This window comes from Lissotriton helveticus, chromosome 10, assembly GCF_964261635.1.
Source record: "Lissotriton helveticus chromosome 10, aLisHel1.1, whole genome shotgun sequence".
NCBI classification, from domain to species: Eukaryota; Metazoa; Chordata; class Amphibia; order Caudata; family Salamandridae; genus Lissotriton; species Lissotriton helveticus.
In genome coordinates, this window is record NC_136071.1 from 254,246,792 (window position 1) to 254,268,899 (window position 22,108).

General features: G+C 43.1%; 1 protein-coding gene across 5 annotated transcripts in view; it reads right to left on the reverse strand.

Moving 5' to 3' along the window:
- LOC144786225 (solute carrier family 22 member 13-like) overlaps positions 1-22,108 on the reverse strand; it is a 418,586-nt gene that overhangs the window by 24,405 nt on the left and 372,073 nt on the right. For all 5 annotated transcript variants that reach the window (XM_078665254.1, XM_078665255.1, XM_078665257.1 and 2 more), the window contains one exon: positions 16,627-16,735. In XM_078665254.1, coding sequence (XP_078521380.1) covers positions 16,627-16,735 — 109 coding nt within the window. The remainder of the gene's footprint in view (positions 1-16,626; positions 16,736-22,108) is intronic.

The following is a 22,108-nucleotide window of genomic DNA, read 5'->3' on the forward strand; positions in this document are numbered from 1 at the left end:
CAAATGGGTGTTCAACGTTGGCCTTTTTGTACGGGCGAGGAAGGGGCCGCTCGCCAGGCCATCAATATCACCAGGGTCCCTCAAGAGGAGGTCACACCCAGGGTCAAAGAGACTTTCAGGACCCAACCAGAGGCGGCACGTTTTACCCAACCAGACGTTTCAACCGCCGCCGTTCCATCGAGGTGGTTATAGAGGGAACGCCCAACCTCAGATTACGTCAGGTAAGCCCTCTGTCTCTGTCTCTTTACCCTCTTTACCCTCTTGGAGGTCAGATTCGCCATTTCCTTCACAACTGGCAGGCAGTTACTTAGGACGCCTGGGTCCTTCAAACTGTGCAGGGTTTTCACATAGATTTCTACCAAACTCCCCGGCAAAGGGCCCCTCCAACTCCTCTATATTTTTCACAACAAGATGAACTTTTTATAGATCACGAAATAGACGAATTGCTGGAGAAACACGCGGTTGCCTATTGTGAGGAAGGGGAACTGGTGGGTTTCTGCAGCAATGTCTTCCTAGTGCAAAAGAGGGGTGGAGGTAACCGGCTGGTTCTGAATCTGAAAGAATTCGATTGTTTTGTTCTTTACCGTCATTTCAAGATGGAGGGGATCCATCTTCTAGCAGACCTCCTGAGGCAGGCGGATTGGTTAGTCCGTCTCGACCTCAAAGACGCATACTTAACTGTTCCCATTTTTCCTCCCCATCGCAGGTTCCTACAATTTCAATGGTGCGGCAAGTGCCTGGAATACTTGGTCCTGCCTTTTCGTCTTTCCTCAGCTCCGTGGTGTTTCACCAAACTCCTGAAATCAGTGGTATCGCATCTCCAGGAGCAGGGTATATGTCTTATAATCTATCTCGATGATATTCTAATCATGGCTCCCTCTGCGCACCTAGCGTCTCTTCACCTTCAGATAACAATGTCATTGTTGGAGAATCTTGGGTTTGTGGTGAACAAAGCGAAATTGATTCTCCTTCCAATGCAGTTGTTGGAGTTCTTGGGGTTTGTGATCGATACACAATCAGCACAGCTCCGGCTTCCCAAACAGAAACTCAGAGACTTGAAGAGAGAACTGAGGAAGACTTTAAATATGCAGTTGATGTCATTACGAGCGATTGCTCGCTTGGTGGGTCTGCTAGCCGTATCCATACAGGCGATATTCCCAGGGCCCTTACATTATCGAGCCCTTCAAAGTCTCAAAATCAGACACCTCCAGAAAGGCCTCTCTTATTCAGATCTAGTCCCATTTACGGACGAAGTCCGAGCTGTGATTCAATGGTGGTTGACCCACGTGGATGCCTGGAATGGTCGGGCAAGCTTCCGATCTCGCCCGGAGCGGATCATGGAGTCCGATGCCAGCAGATCGGGTTGGGGAGCCCGCAGCGGGGAGGTGACCACGGGGGGCAGATGGTCTCTCCAGGAGTTGGAATTGCACATCAATTGTGGCAAACTCCTGACGGCCTCATTTGCGATTCGCACTCTCTCCCCCAGGAAGGTATTGTGTTGTATTCTATTGCGAATGGACAATATATCAGCTGTGCGCTATATCAACAAGCTGGGGGAACCAAGGATTTTTGGCATTATTGCCTAGAGCATCAGATAACAGTGATCAGATAACAGTGATTGCGGAATACCTTCTGGGGCAAGACAATGCAGTAGCGGACGGGCAATCACGTCATTTGAAGGATTACAGTGATCGGAAGCTTCATCCATCCCTGTTTCACCAGACCCAATCTCTGTGGGGTGCATTCAACATAGATCTCTTTGCCTCCAGACTGAACCATCAGCTGGAGTCATTCTTCAGCTGGAGGCTCGACCCCCTAGCGATTGGTCGCTAAGTCTCCATTATGCATTTCCTCCGTTTTTCTTGATACCTAGAGTAGTGAATCAGGTATCTCGGCAGAAAGTGGAGATTGTATTGGTCACCCCGATTTGTAAATCGCAACCATGGTACTGATGGAGATGGCATGCGATTGCCCACTTCGCCTCCCATGCTTTCCATTAATGCTCCAGGGACCTCAGGGAGAGTTCCACCCGTTAGTCCTGGCAGGGCAGCTATCCCTGATGGCCTGGAGGCTTTCCGGCAATAATGGTCGTTGCCAGGAATTTTGGAGCAAGCTTCAGATTTTATCCAACAAGCCTGGGCTCCTTCAACCAGGAAGCGATACTGTTCTGCCTGGAAGGCTTGGTTGGGTTGGTGCTTGGAGAAGCACCTGGATCCCGTGGAAGCAGACATCTCTCAAGTCGTTCATTTTCTTTCCCAGAAAGCTGATGATGGGTTATCCTATACATCAGTTAATAATTTTCGTTCAGCCATTTCAGCAGGCCATTCACACCTGGATGGCAGGCCTGTAGGCATGCATCCGGTGGTGTGCAAGCTTTCGAAAGGAATACGCATAGCCAATCCTCCTAAGACTAAGAATACTTCTTTATGGAATGTTTCTAAAGTTCTAAATTTGTTTGATAACTGGCCTAATAATGAATTACTGTCACGAAAGCAATTATCAGCTAAGTTAGCTATGTTATCATGTTTGTCAGCATGACACAGGGTTTCTGATGTCAGAGTTGTTGACTTGAAGGGTAGGATTTTCTCACCTGAAGGCATGTCTTTTGTTATTACTACTCGTACCAAAACCTTTTCCAAATCCATTGATTACAATACTTTTCCTTTGAATGAAAAACTTTGTGTGGTCAGATGTCTCAAGGTGTATGAAGATTGTACACATTCTCTTCGACCAGCTAGTTGTTCCGGGTTACTAATTGCTTTACAGAAACCTTTCAAACCTGTTACTTCTGCTACTATTGCCAGGTGGCTTAGATATGTTATGTCTGGGGCAGGTATTGACACTGACTTATTTGGTGCGTATTCAGTCAGAGGTGCTATGGCCTCCAAATCATTCATGCTTGGTACCAGTATACAGGATATCATGAAAGCTGCTGATTGTTCTTCCAGCTCCACTTTCAAAGAATTTTATTATAAACCTGTAGGTGATGTAGCTTTTGCTGCATTAGATAGGCGTTAAACTAGCATAATCTGAAGCCTCTGGTCCTGTAATAGAATAAAAAATTAGCTAGCATTCGCGCCAAGAATTTTCAATTCTTTTAAGGACACAGAGGCGAAGATTATCCCACCCAGAAAAATGTATATTATGATTCATAATGTCATGTTTACCCACCCTGGTTTACAGGTCTATGACAGTTTTTACGAGTACAACTTTTCAGTTTCAGATGCTGACCAGAAAGGAGAATAGGCCATTGGTGGCCCTGGGGGAAGTTGTGTTCTACGCCCTTCATTTTCAAGTTCCACAGCTATGGTTATTTCAGCATTGTAGAGTGATTTGGATGCATTATCGTTCTTATTTGGACTGATACTTGTTCTACTTGGGCTCTGCTCAAGTTGGGCAAAGAAAGAGGAAGTGTTCCGGTGTAAAGACTGTTATATAGGGCCACTATGGTTATTGTGTATCTACGCTAAGCATTCTGGGAATGTTTTTGTTTTCAATATGTTATAAATTATCTTATTGGCTGCTGTTTGTTTGCAGTAAAAGAAAGAGAAAGCATAATCTTTGGCTCCGTGTCCTTAATAGAATTGAAAATTCTTTGCGCGAATGCTAGCTAGTTTTTTATTTACTGGAACGTTAGTCTCTTCAATACTCTAAATCAGTATCCCTGCCCCTCAGGTGTGGCTTTCTCTTTGTGATCACCTTGGCATTGTCATCAGTCACTGCTTGCCCCTAACAAAGACTCTCTGCCTCTCCGATGTGGCAGTTTTTTTGCTTACCCTCTGGCAGTCTTTTCAGTATCTGCTCTTAAGGCAGTCTCTCCGTCCCTCTGTTGTTTTTGTCACTCTGTTCTCCTTCTGACTGCCTCGTCTTGTGGTGCTGCATGGGATTTCCTTCTCTGTCTTCTAGCTTGTTAATAGTTCCTGCATTCCCTCAGGGCTCATTGCACCCTATCTACACCTTCTGCAGCACTCCCTAAGGGGTCAACCACCAATAAAAGTGCCCCCATCCGCCGTCAGCATTGAATTAGTGTCTCACAACTCCTTGATGGAGTATGGAACCATGAAAAGAACTCTTCTTGAGTGTGTTAGTTGGGCACCGGCTGGTGTCCCACTTGTATCACACTTAATTTTTATGGATCTTATACATTGAAAATTAAACTGTCCGGCTGGACATTTGATATAGAACTATCTAGTCTATATTCATTGGAATTTATTGCCTTCTGGTCTAGGGACATTGTTTTTGTTAATATATAATCACCCAAAGTCCCTAGCTTATTGCACCTTTGTGTTTTATATATAATAATGAAAAGAACAACAGAAAAAGAGGAGAGTGACACGCCAAAGGACAAGTATAAAATGGGGATAATGGACAGATTTACACTGGTTTTCTGAATTTTAGCAGCTCAAAGATTTCATTTAGGACCGGGAAAATCGTGTTGCCCATGTCCACCTTTGGTCTTGGTTTGAGCATGGTTACCAACCCATTACTGTATCTGCCCCACAACTATTTATGTTTTATATTTGTTCGCAACCCGGTGTCTTGATGCAGCGGTACTGAGCATAACATTAATATTTATATTTCACTATAAGTTCATATTGAAATAAATGTTTATCCTCACATTTCGCTTGAGACAGAAACTTTATCTCAAGACCATCAGCCTAGGCAGAGTTTGGTTGAATTCAGCAAAACTCTGTGAACACCAACCAGGCCTATTAAAAATGCACACACCTCTGTGAATTAGTGATTAAACTGCTCCATGTTTTTGCCGATGTGGAGTGCTTACTTACATGCTGCTTATCACAACATTTGAACAAACTCCTCATTAACTATGGTCATGAGGCACCCACACCACCCAAATGCTCAACGACACAAGAGGACACAGACACACACACATACACGCACACACCCACACACACTCACACACACATACTAGTAATGCTGGCTACAACCAATTCTGGTGCAATATGCTTGCAGTTGAGGACATAATAGAAAAAAGTTGGTTTGAGACAAATTGTAATTTATGTCTCAGTTCTAAAACAAAGGCAAACAATTTACATTTTACACAAAGTACTAACTGTGAGGATCTGGGTGTATTATATGATATGGCTGTGGGGCCTTCTCGTGGAATATGCCCTTCAAAACCTTTATTGGTCTAGTTAGGATCATTTGAATAACCTTAAGCTCAACTCTGGGTAACTATGGCTTTCGAGCAGCAAGGCTGGAACAACGGACATAAGTGTAACACATTTACCAGTATCAAACTACGAAATAAAACAAAACACCAAATGCAAAACAAACACAACACCAATTTATAAAAATAGAGTATATTTTTATACATGTTTAGAGTGCTGGAAAATCAAAATCAACCAGAGGGTTCTGGAGATATGATTTTCAAAGATTTTTTCACATTTATTTTAACAGCAAACAAGCATTGGTCAACCACAAGTTTGCAAACTTTTCAAAAGTTTGTAAAAGATAGCAGTACTACTACTAATCTGGCCCAGCTTGGGCAACCAAAACCAATAAGATGGAGGTTTAGGGGGAGTGGGGGCAGATTTGGACAGTTACCCGGCCACTAGAGAATTTTTCAGTCCAGTTCCAGCCTTTACAGCACGACTGACATAGATAATAATGGAGAGGTCTTGATACTGGGTATGCAGGATGGAATGATGCGGTCAACAAGATTGTCTTTGTGGTGGTTCCTCTGCCACAGGTGTTGTGGGGTAACTTTGGCTACAGAGGTCAGGGTTCCACAAAGTCCTCTTTCTTGGGGTCAAAGCAGCAACTGAGCATCTGGTATTGAGGAAAAATGGTTGCTGCAAAATCTTTTAGTTGTAGTGACCAAATCAGACTTTGGCCATTGAAGATCAGTCTCATGAGGTCCACAGTGGCAGCTAGCAGCGAATCTTCTCCAGTGGCCAGCACTTTGCAGATTTGGGCTACTTCAGCACTTTTGTCCCTGGAGCTAGTTCCAGGAGATCAGCAGACTTATCCTTCAAGTCACTGCTCTGGTCTGGGTCTGGGGATCAACTGTTCCCCAAGCTAGCAGCTACAGGCACAATCAAAAATGTGCTATCCCAAAGTGCAGCAGTTGCAGTCCAGTAGCCAGTGTAGCCTCACTTTGTGCAATTCCAAGGCCAGGAGGGCAGTCCTTCTTTGGTTCTTTTTGCAAATCCAGCGGGATCTGAATGTTCATTGTGCCATTGTGCCATATTTATCCCTCTAAAGGGCCCTGAGGGGACCGCTGAGTTAATAGCCAATGGGCTACCAGGCCCACTCTCTTTGGGTGATGACTTTCTGGTGATGTGTGACATCTTTCAATCCCAGAGTGCACCACTTTGGCCACTCACAAGATGTTGGGACCTTGGTAGCCCACACTACAGGTGTGGCTACCTAGGGGCTACACTCCACGGGAAAACTGGGTTGGGTACTGGTCTTCAGGCTTTGTCCCTTTCTCCAGCTTGTCTGCCTGAACTATGGGCAGCCACTCAGGTGTGTTATCACCACTTGCCCATCAACGACGGCTTCCCCATTGAAGCTATGATTTTGGGCTAACACCCTGAGTGGCTTCCCGTAAAAGGGAGGTGACACCACTCCCCAGGCGGGGCTGAAAGCTGTCTGTGGGTCTCAGCCTGTGTGAGGCTACTTGAAGACTGGGGCACAGAGTGGCAATTTTCTAAAAGTTGTTCACCTTAAAAAGTAACATTAAATGCCATCAGGTCTGGTTTAATGCCATGATTAATTTGATACCTTGTGGTGTCCAGTTAGGTAGTCCCATTCAGAAGGTAGCGAGGATTGGGTGTCATCCGGTAACCCTGTATTAGCGAATGGGGCTTCTAACCTTTCTGCCAAGACCTGGACGCAACCAGGCCTGCAGGGTGGTCGACACGAAGTCCCTAGGGTTTCTGTTGAGTGTATCTATTTTATACTCGATCCTGAAAATTGTTCTCCAAAATTAAATGGTCTCGTGAATTAACAACAAATCATCAGCTGGGTTAATCAAATCCATATATTGTAACCTTTCCCCAGCAAAACAATGTAGTTTTGTAAATGGCACATGAAATTGTGCATGAATTAGTAAACATCATAGTTGTTTTGTAAATGGAATTACGTAACTATGTAAAAAATTATACATTAACATCATTTGTTGTAATTGTCTTTGTCTTCTTCATTTAATTTCCACATACAGTCAGAGTATATCCACCCACTTGAGCAGAGCTTCCCACAATTTCAGGAAGGCAAATTCATGGGGCAGATCAACCACTTCCACTGGCACAAATGAGTGCGTATATATGGCCTGAAGTGGGTCCCATGTACTACATTATTATCAGACAACCTATCAATATTTTTCATAAACTCCATTTTTAGTTTCAAACATGTGAGCTTAACTAGTATATGTTGGTTTTAACCTGTGTCAACTAGAATTAAAAATAAATTATACTCATATCCTTTTCGGCCTGGTGACACTGGCCAGGACAACACAATCTACTGTGACCTCTTCGCCACGTACGGGTGTGACATATGGTCAGGTACCACACACTGGGCAGCTGGTAGACCCTGGTAAGGTCACTGACATATCATTTTATTGACAGCTCATAGGCTTATATTGGATTACATGTAAGCAGTATGTGGTGTGTGTCAAATATCCCTGATGTCACCCATGTCCAGAAGCTCAGATATGTTGCTTAAGAGTATACTACTTCATAACTTGTCATAACTTGTTGGCTAATGAAAGTATGACTCTATATTTAAATTGAAATCATAAAGTATGTACTCACCTGGGAAAGCGGAGTACCCAGGTGAGGTACCCAATGATGATGCCACGCAAAACAATTTACACAGTGGAGATAATATATGCCACTGGTGGAAAATAGGGTTTGAGGGTTTCTGGTACAACAACTGTGAGACTCTGGAATAACAATTGTTGTGGTCCACCCTACTTATGATTATATATGGATGGCAAGGAATGAACACAAAATGGCTGCCTTCAACTTCCAGTATGTAATTTCTGTATGTCACAACCTGTGTCTTTTCATTGGCTTTTGGCCTGATGGTGGAGTCTGCGCCTGAGTGCGGGAATGTCCACACACGGGGTGGAAACTCCTTGATCAGGCTGGAAAGCAATACTAATAGACAGGTTGTGACATACAGGATATTACATGCAGGATGTGTTAGTTCACTATTTACATCTCAGATGTCATTGCTCCACCTCCTAAGTGCAAAACCTCAATACCCAAACCCTTACAGGTGGGCCGGTTACTGGGGAGATTTATCTACCTGCTTGCTGGCCCCCTTTCGCACTAGTCCACAGTTTGGCAACAATGTTTCCACCGGCAGTAGACTTGTAATATTGTATATGCCAGCAACAACCCTGGTGCATGTATGGGGCAGGACTAAATGGTTGCTTCCAGTTCCTCACTCCATGCACCTCCTCAGACATCACACATGGAAGTATTGCCACCATAGAAAGCGTTCCAGGAAACTGCTTTTGGCTTGGTGTCACCTTTTATTTGAAATTGACGGCCCATTGTGGTTGGGGGCTGCACCGATCAGAGCGTTTAAGTGGCCCTTAGTGACTGGGTTTGTGCCACCGACATTTTGACGTCCCTTAGCAGTTTCGGCTGCACCAGAGACTCTTGTGAGAGCCTCTTAACTATTGGTGGCCATCTTGGGGCCTCAGAGTGTTTAAACCACACCCTGGAAGTAGTTGATGCTTCACATTGAGCTTCCTGATGAGGCAGAGCCCTCTGTGGACCACTCGGGCTGCCGGAAGGGATTTTGGATCCCGCTGAAGAGTGCTGGGTCCAGCGACTTTCTTCCTGGGATACAGATGTGTCACTCTTGTAATCCATGCTCCTAGGGAGCACAAACTGTTACTTATTTTGGGGTCTGTCACATCTCGCATAGCCTAAACAATTACTGGTGTGTAATCCTATGTGTAGAAACAGTGACAGAAACTGTGACGAAAACAGTGGTGGGGGTTTTGAGTCTATTTGGATTGCATGAGGGGTTTTGACACTCTACACTTCCGATTCTGATTCATTAGGGAACTAGTCAGGACCATTAATGGTTGCACGTGGGATGATCAAAACACCAGCTGGAATTCCTCAAGCTCAGTGCACATGTTTTACAGTGATAAGGTGATCAGTAGACTGCACTTATTGCACTGTATCTGTGTATGTGGTTGTTGTAAAGACATAATACCTCATTGCTCCCAGTGTGCTTGAGCATTAAGGGGGAGCAACTTGTCATCTTCTGTTTGTGCTAGCTACTCTGAGGGGGTGCTTTCTCTGCGATCTGGCCAGTCTCCTTGTGATGTAACACGGTACTTGTCTCAACCCACCCTGGGCCTCACTAGTCTACTAAGGGGAGCAGCGAGCGCCATCAAGACAGGACCTTCCCTGCTGTTTACCCTCTAGGAGCCTGTAAATTAGCAACAGTGTGAGGATTATATTTAAAAGCAGTCTCCTGGGCAAAGGCTGGACACCTAATGGTTTGCATTCTCCACTGGCACGAACGTGCACCTGTCCCATGGTTATTATTTTAGCTTGTTTGGTTAGTTTATTGTTTGCTACTAACTCCCCTTCCCTTAAGAGCATCAGTCGGGTAGCGATTGTACTGTATTCTGATGACTGTCATATGTTCTCGGGGGATCAAGAGCCCATGCTACTGGACGCAGAGCGAGAACGTCTTCCATCTAGGCCAGTTTCTAATATCAAACAGTATCATTCACTCCGTGCCAATTCTCAACCATGCTACTTGGAAGTTTCCATGAAACAGTTGCATATAATTATAGGTAGACATTAGACTTTATTAGTATGTGTGATGGTTTCAGCATCACACAAACAAAATAACATTGCTTTCTACTATTTTGTTGGCCCCATGTAGGAGTGCCTTGCTGAGCAAAGACACCAGGTACACTTGCACCATGGTGTATGAATGACAGATATATAGCTACACTGCCACATGAGTAAGAGAACACACACATAGAATATATATTTCCCTACCTATACTTACATGTTTAATTTTGAATCTTAAACCCAAATCCACACAGATACTAACCATTATGCATGCAGTACTGTCTGAGTATATCACAAATGCAACATTGAAATAGAAGGAGTGTGTAGTATGCTAGCCATCATGATAGATCAGGGGTAAACAGTATATCATGGCCACTAAATCTTTAAATATTCCTAGCCTCACTATGTCAGCACCACAACTACTGTGTCTCCAACACTGACATTAAGCTTCTACTGAAATTAACAGTATAAAGCTTGTTCTATTTTGATCATTAGTTGGCCCTAAAATGTACAGTGAGCACACCAATAAGTTTCCCCACAGCCAATCATCCCCGTATAACATATGTTTGTAAGAGCCTTTGCCCAAAGTACAGTGAGCCACACAGAAAGCAACATGTAACCTATAAGGAAGGCATGATTGTTTGTAGTATAGGTAACCCAAACTTTCAAAGATGACATCTATTTGTAATCTAATCTGTTTCACATGTACAAGTAGTTTTCCATCTTGTACACGATGCCAATCCTCACTGACTCTATGCATGGACACGATTTATTGGGACACTTGGTGCAGACAAATATTCAGATTTCCACTGTCTGGGGAGATCTCACACATTTACTCCCCAAAGGCAATGGAGTCCTTTTAGACTTTGTTCACATAATTACCAACATATGCAAGAAATGTGTTGCATGACCAATATTTTGACTCTTGACAACAGGGGTTGTTTACATACATTATGTATGGCTTACAGAGTAGCCTCGGGATGGAATCTGTTGACTGAGTGTTAAATGTCCACCAATCATCATTGACAACAGACTGTGAAACACAACTGGTGGCTCAAGAGAAAAAATTGTCAATCAGCTGGTCAGCACCTGTATGCTCTGCACTCTGTTTGGAACAATGGCCCGGTTCCTTGGAATCAGACATGGTGAGGGTTCAAAGATATGTGTTAGCCGTTATGCACTGCAATATTGTGCAAGACACAACAGGCTACTTTAATCTTATACACAACTTAAGGGGAGTACAGCAGTACCCCCTGTACTATCAAGGCATCTGAATCGTGAATTTAGGAGACCAAAAATGCGCTCTATGTGGCTCCTATATGTATGTGTGCCCTACTGTACCTATGCTGAGGTACAATGATTGTATGTCTGCATGGTGTGAGGAGATGAGGGTAGAGTGTATATGCAGCATCACCTGAGAAGGAAAATGAGGAACTATTAGTACATGTCCCTCTTGCATCTGTATAGTTTATAATGTATGAAATTGTACATGCTTTGTTATTGAGGGTCATGTATGTGTCACGAGAATTTCATATTTGTCTGGTGCTTGGGTATTTACCCAGAAGCCACATGTTGGCAACATCACCTGCTGCCAGTTGTTGGGAAATAGGTGATGTGCAGAATATGTAGCTGTCATGTGTTCTACCTGGGAAGACTGCAAACACATAAGTAAAGCAGCTACTGGCATCACACACACTCTGCACATTAGAGGTAGAAATCCTCAGCAACCCTTGGTCTTCCTGCCAGTGTATGTGGCATTTTTATGTAGAGATGCACTCTCCTATTTATGCAGCTCAGAACCTGACACAACCTTCGGGACTGGCTTCCCTGATAAATACCCACTATGTAATCGGACACTCTCTGGAATTACCCAGTAGAAAAGAAATATAGAGCTGCTAGGATCTTGACATAGGCTGAGATAGCGTGGCAGCAGCATGTGCAGAGTTAAGATCCTGCTCCCTCACAGAAACCATGTCCATGATGACATTGAGGTAGAACGGAATCTGGAGGTAACATCTTGGCTGGACATCCCACAGAGGTTGATCCCTTGTCTGAAGAACCTATGAGCTCTCCTCCTTCTCCTCAAATCATTCTGTCTCCTTACAAAGGGCAAACTGACAAATACATTCAGCGACATGCTGTAGGGTCTGAAACCGTTTGTGTGTGATAGCTCATATTTTGTGTATGTAGCCAGCATGTGATTGGCTGTTGGGCTAACAACATTATGCTGGAGCTGTGTGGGGGTGTATGGCAAGCACTGACACAGGTGAGTGCGTAGTGTTTGGGAGAAACTTGGAAATCTGATGCTTGATTAGAGGTTTTGACTTGTGTATAGCATTCACATTTGAACTGATTGTGGAAGACATTACATGACACATAACTAATTGTTAATTGTGCAAGTGTAGAAGAGATGTAACAAATATACTTGTGAGATGTTCTTGTTGCCACTTGAAGGGTTATATGAATAGGTTTATGGTATTGTTTCTTTCTTGATATATCTACACAGTTGTAGAGCTGTGTGCTTTTGCCATCACAGTTACCGCTCCAATTCAATTTCTTTATAACTAACTGTTCCTACTCCCATAACATTTGTTCAACAACTTTTGTTCTTTCGCTTCCAAGTAACAAGTGTATTTTATTCATTGTGCAATCCAATGTCTAGTAACATCTTGTCATACTCTACAGTTACCTACACAAACATGTCCTACACATACACATATGTAACAGCCTAGTGCCTACATAAAGCTGTTTTCTATTTTAAGTGAGGCATTTTGTACTATGTTGGTTGTACAAGTAAATGTCATAGATCTCAAGCTGTGTGAATCTAGGCAAATGTGTTGCGGCATGCACCAACGATTGCCCTCTTATTTCACTGTGTCGTGGTCCACCCCCAGTTCGACGTTTCCAGCCTGAGTGCGAAGATTCCGCCCTCAGTGCGGAACCTCCACACGCATAAAGATACTACTTGTATGTCCATTTGTGAATATCAAAAAGTAGTAAAGTTAGACATCTGGTCTTAGTTAGACTTTTGGTCTAACTTTACCTTTGTGTATGCACCAGCAGCATCCAACTTTGAAAATTCATTTTATGTAGACAGGAATAGTAATGTCCTGAGTCGTAGCTAGTGAAGAGGCAGGCTACATGACCATCAACCAATATCAATGCACATTTTCTTTCCTACATTGCCTGATGCCACTTACATTTTATTTATTTTATTTATTTAATTTATATAGCGCGTAATCACCCCGGGGTCTCTAAGCGCTTTTCCAGGTAAAAAATGCCAACCAAGTTCTACAGCTGATAATCAAGATTTACAGCACACCCGACGCTTGCTGAAAAAGCACTGTTTTTAATTTCTTTCGAAACAGCAACAAGTTGGATTCTTTGCGCAATTCAGTGGGTAAGTTATTCCAAACAGCTGGGAAGATGTTAGAAAAAGCGCGACCCCCAAGGGTAGAGAGTTTATAGCGCGGTTGCACTAGCAGGGAAGCATCTGTAGAGCGCAGCCGTCTGCCAGGTTTGTACGAGGCCAGACGAGCTTTGATGTAGCTTGGCGCTTTCCCATACAGGGCTTTATGCGTGATGCAAAGCCCTTTAAACAGAACCCTTTGTTTGACCGGTAGCCAGTGGAGTTCACGCAATAGAGGGGAGGCATGCGATCTCCGAGGTTTCTTAAAAATCAACCTGGCCGCATCATTCATAACAATCTGCAGGCGGTTCAATTGTTTTTGAGGGAGCCCTGCATATAGTGAATTTCCATAATCCATCCTCCCTAGGATCATAGCAGAGACGGCTCGTCTTAGGGTGGTGAAGGACAAGAGTGAGGAAATTTTTCGGAGTTGTCGAAGCAAACCTACACAAGTGCCTACCACCCCAGAGACTTGCCTTTGCATTGACAGGCTACCATACAGGGAGATACCAAGGCTTTTTGCTACTACTGCGGGTTCTGGAGGTGTTCCAAGATCTTCTGGCCAGAACCGATCGTTCCAGGGGTTGCCTGCGATTGTAATTGGCAACACCTCTGTCTTATCCGGATTGATTTTCAAAGAATTCAGAGACATCCAATTAGTAGTGTATCTTAGGATGTTCTGCATTCTTACATGTGCATCCGGACAGTCCTCCATTTGTATGACGATTTGGGTATCGTCGGCATAGTTATAAACTTGGCAGTCTATCTGGTTAAGGGCCGAAATCAGGGGTTGCAAATAAACATTAAATAAAAGGGGGGAAAGGGCAGAGCCCTGTGGAACGCCACAAATAATTGGCACTGTGGTGGAAGATAAATCTGCCAATTGAACTCTCTGAGTTCTCCCTTGGAGAAAAGAGGATAGCCAGACAAGTGCTGTACCCTGGATGCCAGAGTCCCTCAACCGCAGCTTCAATTGGCTATGGCACACGGTGTCAAAAGCCGCGGAGAGGTCTAATAGCACCAGGGCCCAAGGAAGTTTCTTGTCAGCTCTGTTCCGTAGCTCATCTAAGATGGATAACATCACTAGCTCCGTGCTGTGATGCGCACGGAACCCAGCCTGATTTTGCTCAAGTAGGCCGTTTTTCTCCAGATGGTCAGCGAGAAACGTAAGAACATGCTGCTCCAAGACTTTGGCCAAGAATGGAAGCTGAGAGATCGGCCTAAAGTTCTTTAAGTTCTTTACGTCTGCCCCCAACTTTTTCAGCAGGGGGATCAACCGTGCCTCCTTGAAGGAGGGGGGGACCTGACCTAATTGTAGGGAACTGTTAAGGAGAGTTAAGACATCTTCCTCGATGCCTGGCATGGCTAATTTGAAGACCTCCGGGGGACAGGGGTCGGCCCGAGAGCCAGATTTAACCCGCCCCACAAGATTCGTCAATCTGTCCTTTGTAATCAAGGGCAGAGTAACCAAGGGGTCATCAACAGAATGGATGACCGGGACTGTCTGCAAAGGACAGTCCAAAATTGGAGTGGTAGCAATTTCCGATAAGAGATCTTCAATCTTTTTGGAGAAATAGTCCTGGAATCTTTGGCAGTCTTCTTGCTTAAACTCAGGACTCTGCTCCTTGTTTTTCCTGAGTTCGTTAAGGACCTTAAAAATTTCTTTCTGTGGATCCGGGGCTCTGGAGATCCTGTCCTCATAAAACTCAGCTTTCCTTATCAAGATCGCCTGTTTGTTACATCATCATCCTTTCTTCAAATGCTACATTCATAAATGTCTCCATAATATCAGGCAAAGCTGGCCAGTTGTATTGATGACTTCGCATTTGTTCACCAGTGCTTACATATGGGTTCGTATCCCATCCTTGTTGCACTTGTAGTCGTGAGGAAGGATGTATGACGTTACAACGCATACTTTTACAACGCCTACCTTTACATCGCAAGTTTTACAACGCATACCATTACAACGCATAGTGCTTTTGGGCGCTGGATAGTGAATAGTTTAATTTACTATTCCAACTCCAGTCCCCGTGGATAGTAGGGAAGGTGTTGGATAGTACATTAACCTATTCCCTATCCTAGAGCGCCCCCCAGCGCAATGCGTTGTAATGATTCGCGTTGTAAAAGTTGTGTCGTAAAGGCACTGCGTGGTAAAAGTTGCGTTGTAAAGGATGTTTACTCGTGAGGAAACAGCCAAAACACTTAAAGATTTATTAGATGAAAAGAGGTATATAACACACACCTTATACAGAGAACTTCAGCCAATTGACTTATGTCAGTAGGACCACATGAAGGATTTTATGGTGTCAATATTTTTTAGATTGTTTGTTTTATCAACTATGTTACATTTTTCTGAATTTGTCCTAGTTGTGATATTGGATACGTTACTTCTATAATACAGTTCAATTGAATATGTATGTTATTCTATGTATTATGTTCTAGGTAAACATTCTTCTTTGTATTGTATCAATTTAGTGTTTTTCTTCTTTTTAATCTTCAGATGGAACGCTGAGAGGGGATTCCGGAAGGTTATTGCTAATAGGTCGCTTGGAATGTAGAATCTTGTTTTGGAGTTCCTGGAGTTCTGACATAAGTCAGTTGGAACAAAGTTCTCTGTTTCTAGTGTGAGTGGTATACCTCTTAACGTCTTATAAATCTTCAATCTATTAGCCATTTTGTCAATATGACACCATGCCTATGCAAATTATTTCCTTTTACATTAACTTTATGTAAATATACATGGTGTGGACATTCTGAATAACTGGCGTGGATCAGGCTGTAATAGACTGTCAATGGACACACAAGTGAAAAGAGCATGAAGCGAAGGGAAGCATCACTCTACTTCCCTTGCTTTATATTTTAGCTACATGGTGATCCCTTCTCAATCTCCCCACACACCTTTAGAAGCATACAAATATGAGAAGAAAAAAGTAGTTAGAACAATGTTTTGTATATCTCACAAAGATGCTGTTAGTCTAGGTATTGTATGGGATTAGTAAAAAGGCCAGCCACAAGGTTTGAGAGAAAGTTGATGAGGGAGGATTCTGTTCCACTGAAATCCTTTTTTCATTTTGTCATTTTATTTCATTTAGCCTCTTTCGCATCCACTTTGTTAAAAAAAGTATTGAATTAAATATGGCTTTCTAATATAGTGTACGTAGCTTAAGCGTATATTAATAAGCATCTGCTTCTGATCCTTACCATACTATGAGTCCATACTGTGCAAACAATGAAAGCTGCAGCTCGTTTCAATGCCAATGCAATGTGGCATACCATTGGCCAGGTGATGGGTGCCAGTGAAAGGTCGCCATTGGTGGCACTGACCATTGTATACTGAACTGTGACCAGCACTACTTATTTACCATGTAACATAACTCAGCCATCTGTATAAAGTATCAAGGAATAATAAACACGTACCTGATAACTGTTGGGAACAATTCTGCAGCATAGACGTAGCAAGTGGAAAAGGCACATGCTATTAGCATTTTTCCAATTACTGCAAGAATCGTGATCACAATGGGGAAATCTAGAGCACAGAGTACAAAGGACACATGCATTACCTACAGGAAATTCTAAAATGGATGATGGATAATTCATATCATTTCATCCTACAGATTACTTGTTTGTCATTGCTAAGCCTTGATTCATTTACAATTTCTGGTACTCAGACAAGTCTGAGGAATCCCATATCCACATTCAATTTGATTCAAATAGCTGTAGTGTGTAATATCAATTCTAGTCACATCCATAGAAGCATTTAAAATAAATTATAGTTTCCACGGAAACACCACTGCTCTTTGAACATGTACGCATTCATTACCACGTTCAGTATTGAATAATACAAATATGCACGTTAACACAATTATGATTATTGGAACACAATATTCTACAGGCAGTATCCCAAACGGATATACATTCTACACGGTCACTAATTTGCTTTCATTTTAACATTGGAAGATAAAACTATATTCGATATTATACAAATTGAAAAATGCTAATCCCACATCAACCTGAACAACAGTAGGGAATGTGTTGGACTTTGCAAGTATCAGATTTACTATTCCCACTTTAACTTGAGCAATAATAGGGTATGTGTTGGACTTTGGAAGGGGTCAGGTTTACTATTCCCATTCCAACACAAGAAATAGTAAAAAAATAAAATGTTGGATTTTGTTGGGTTGAGAACCACTATTCCCACTCCATCATACATAACATTAGGGAAAACATTAAACATTAGAAAGTTCAGATTACATTTTCCCTATCCTAAATTGGTACAAAATACATTATACATATATATATATATAACGAAAAAACATAAAACATATTTCCATCAACAAGTGAAAGAATAATGTCAACATTATATAATTCATATACATCATTTGAAACTAAAATATGAAATGAAAATATAAAATGTTACATGAAATCATATTTTTAAATTAAATAAATTAAAACATTTAAAAAATAAATTTAAATGCTTCCCTATCTAGCACCCTAATACTCAAACAATCATAAAACAAAGTGAAGTATGTACAGAAAAAATAACAATACACATCATTCATAGAACTATAAAATTAATTATTAAAGAAAAAACGTAAACATAATATAATAAATTATTACCACATTGTTAAAATGATCTGGTCAATAAATAAAGAAATTACAATTAAACACTATTAGCAACTAGAAATAAGTATTTTAAAAACACTTCCTAGAAACCCAATAACCCCCAAAATTGACCAAATTAAAAAAAACTTACAATTAATGATGAAATACAAAATAATAACAATTAGACATGCTTAACATTAAAATACTAACAATTTACAACACAAAAACTGATAAAACTCAAATGAATAACTAAAAAACGATATTTTGTACAACTACTTAAAAAACATTTAGAAGACTTTAAATATAATATTCTTACCTTTTAGATACAGGCCTATATTTTTGATATCACACTATATTTACACAACATTTATGTCTCATAATATTTTTTGACACAATATTTAGTTTTAATGACAAGTGACATTTGCTTAAACAGTTGATAGACTGGATGGCAACCTATGGCAAGACTGTACAATGGATCTAATTACCACCTATAATTATCTGTATACACAGATAACAACAAGATCCAGCTCAACCTTAAAAATGAGTTATGGACCCAGGCCAACATAACAAACCGTTGCAGCCTTAACTACTAAAGATGTAAGAAAGCTTCCTATTCTTAAATGCCACCAAATCAGAGGTCTAGTTCTGGATACACAGTGGACAAGGTCTTACCATTCATGTGGTGGAAAAGCTTTGGTACTGCCCCACCCACAGCAATGTCATGTGTGCTATATTTCACTTCGATCTACCCTTCTATACCCAGACAAATGCATGCTGAAGCATGTTGACATCTAACAGCAGCATTTCTACAAAATAGTCTACTAGTGGCGCTCTACACAGTCTTAGTGTGGCACAGGTAATCTAACTCATGACTTGGTGTGACCTCCACTAAAACTCATCATCCCGAGTTGGAAAAGCAAAAGCACACAAAGCCCACTGTAGAGCACTATTCTCCAATAGGAAATAACCTGTCTCCATTGATAATGTCTTTAGATGATGATGTGCGGTGTGTTTGTAGGTTAGTAGGTTATGATCTAACAGAGCGCAACTTATCCTGGTGGCCATTTATATTGAAGACAATATTTTTAGGGGATTATGGCTCACTGTCTCAGTGTAAGGATGGGAGGTCTTGTTTTGTGAGCTAGACGCTATACCTTACACTATTTACAGTAGTGTTCTCCAGCATGCCTAGTCTTAGTGTAATGACATGTTGGGTAATTATAAAGGTGTTGATAAAAAGGGCTAAATGATGTGAGTAGTAGAGACTTGACAACCTACCAGGATTTAAGAGTCTGGAGGTAGTGGCCTCTCTGTGAAAGGTTGTTCACAGGGCAACATCTATGTGTAGTAGGGGCTTGGTGACCTAATAGGGCTTGGGTCTAAAGGGAGTGGGCATTGTGTGAAGAGTTCTGCACATGGTGGAGTTTGTGCCTAGTAGAGTTTTGGGCATCTAACGGCCCTGGGGTGTCTGGAAGGAGTGAGCTCTCTGTAAAGGATTGTGCACAGGGTGAAGGCTGTGTGGAATAGGGTATTGACTACTGTAAGAACTTGAGTTATTGAGTGAGAGGGGTATAAGTCCAACTCAAGCAACAACCAGAGTCCTTCTCAGGGTAAACCACAAAAGTCACAAAATTACCCTGAGCTTAACTCTCTGGTAGCTTGGCACAAAGCAGTCAAGCTTAACTTAGAGTCAATGTGTATACTATTTATGCAGTACACAAACAGTGATTAAGTGAAAACACCACGAACGAAAAATACCAAACCATTTTTGAACTATAGAATGAATATTAATAAATAAAATTAGACCAGAAGGAAAATAATCCAATCAGTAGAACAGTTGCTTTCAATTGTAAAGTTTTATGTGAGGGGGCGCCAGAGAGCCAGTGAGCAAGATGGCCGCACCTGAGTGAGGCTCCTGCCGTCCGGTACGCCAATCCGATAATAACCTGCCCTGGTCTGAACCACTGTCATATGAAAGTGCTCCCTAATGATGCCCATTGAGGAAGTCGAGAGAGCACTGACTCCGCCACTGAAATTAAGCGCACTGAAACCCAGGGGATGCCAGCGCTGAAGTGCAGTGGGCCTAGCAAGATGGCAACCAGGAAAAGCTAGAGGAGAAGATACGGATCCATACTCCTCTGCGAGTGCCGCCACTTGAGACACGACGTGGCCAAAAGGTACTACGCCCGGACTGGTGTTGACTGTTGCTGTGACTTGCTGCTCTGGAGCTGGGGGTGCGGCTGGGACGCCATGTTGTACGCACCGGGAGAGGGTGGGCCAACTCTGGCTGGACTAGACCGACACCGCAATCCCTGCGGGCCTACAAGGGGTTGATCGGGGCTTCTCCGCCTGTGACTGCTTCTGAACATGAGAGGGAACGGTGACACCGCAATTGTGGAGGCTGCGTCTGAGGAGCTGACCCGACACTACCCTGGGGAGGCTGGCCTGCCGGAACGGATGCCTGTGGGGAAACTGCATCGGTCTGCTCAGGGGACGCACAACCTGGAGGCTGCCGGCACCGGTGAGCTGCCTCTCGGACCAGAGTAAGTCAGTTGGAGGCGGATGGTGCGGGCCCTGCAAGACTGCTGACAGCGAGAGGTGCTCACTGGAGGCAAATGCATATATTTGTTGCAGGGGATCCCCTTACCCCATTCCGGGGGCCTGCACAGATTTCCCCAAGCACTACCACAAAATCGGCCTACATCGCTGCTTCCCACTTGCTTCCTGTGGACTGGGCCCCTGTTAAGAGTTCTACCGCTCCCCCTGGCCAGATCAGCCTAGCTTTAATCTGCACTGCCCGCAACTGACAAATCTATACTATGGCTATTGGCAGAACGGAGGGAAAGCAGGCCAAACTACCCTTTGAACCCCGGAAATCAGCGCAAGCCCCGTCTGGGGATTCTGAAGCTGGTATGGCTGACGGACATATTTCCCATCCACAACCTGATGATATAGATATGCGCTCCCTACTTTTCACCATGCGCCAACGCCTCACATCAATTAAGGCTAAAATGGACTCCATGAGTATGCGCATGGACTTTATTATGCAAAAACTGGAGAAACATGATGGGCGCATTAGTGAAACTGAGCACCTGATCTCTAGTCCGGAGGACATATCCTAAATGAGAGGGGAGCATTTTCAAAGCATGGAACACATACTCAAAGTCATCGACGCAAAAAAAGGAGGATTCAGAGGCACGCTCGCGCAGGAACAACCTGCATCCTGGGCGTCCCCAAGTCCACAAATACTGGATGGATGCAGAACGTATGGTGGTGGAGCGGTTTGATGCCTCGTCCTTCTCCAGGCAGCTAGTGGTGGAGAGGACGCAGCGATCCCTTACTGCCAGGCCCCTGCCAGGTTCTACCTCCAGGCCTATCATTGCCTGGCTCCTGAATTACTGTGACCATGACACCGTCTTGTGACTAGCCAGAGAAAAGCACAATCTAAACAATTAAAGGGTGCTCTATCTTCATCTACCCAGACTTTTTGATTAGTGGTGCAAGAAGCCTGCAAAAATTTTTTGCCAGTAAAGCGGAAACTGTAACAGGCCAATATCCCCTATGCCATGCTGTACCCAGGTAGACTCTGAATCACTTTCCTGGGGAAAGAGCCCAGCTTCAACACCCCGCGGCAAGCCCAACAATCCCTGAAATGAGAGAACCGCCACATATTCCTGCCCAAGGAACCTGTGGATAGCCCTAGATCTACATCCCCCCTTCCGGAACTTGGCTAGGCCTGCTGAAAACAGCTGATTATCCTTTTGGAGCAACACATACCTATCATGCTGAAGTAGTCCCACCAGGTCCTTAGAACTGATCAAGTCCAAGAAAGACTCACTCTCCCTACCGGACACCTTCCTTCCCTTAAGGAGACCTGCCAGGATCTCTGGCAACATCCCCTGCGGGAATTTCCGGTTTAATGCTATGACTTATGACTCTACTCTTTCTATTTTCATTCTCTTCTTATACGTCCTCCTCTAATTCTCTCTACTCTTGGCCTCCCTCTTTTTCTCTACTTTTCATTTGCAATTGTTATCTCTTGCTTATCCTAGTTCTACCTGACTCACTGCAAGGTTGGCGTCCTTTCCTTATAGCATGTCCTCAAACACTGAAAATTGATAGACTACTAGCTTCCTTTTTCCTCTGTTGCATATTAAGAAGTATTGGGATTCGCTAGCGGGATTGGGCAGTTGGTGTGGGTGGGGGTAGGGATGGGGCAAGGTGTATCTATTCTTGTACACCTTACTGCTGTTCACTATTACACAAATAGTTCTTGTCATGGTCATATTGGTCTGAG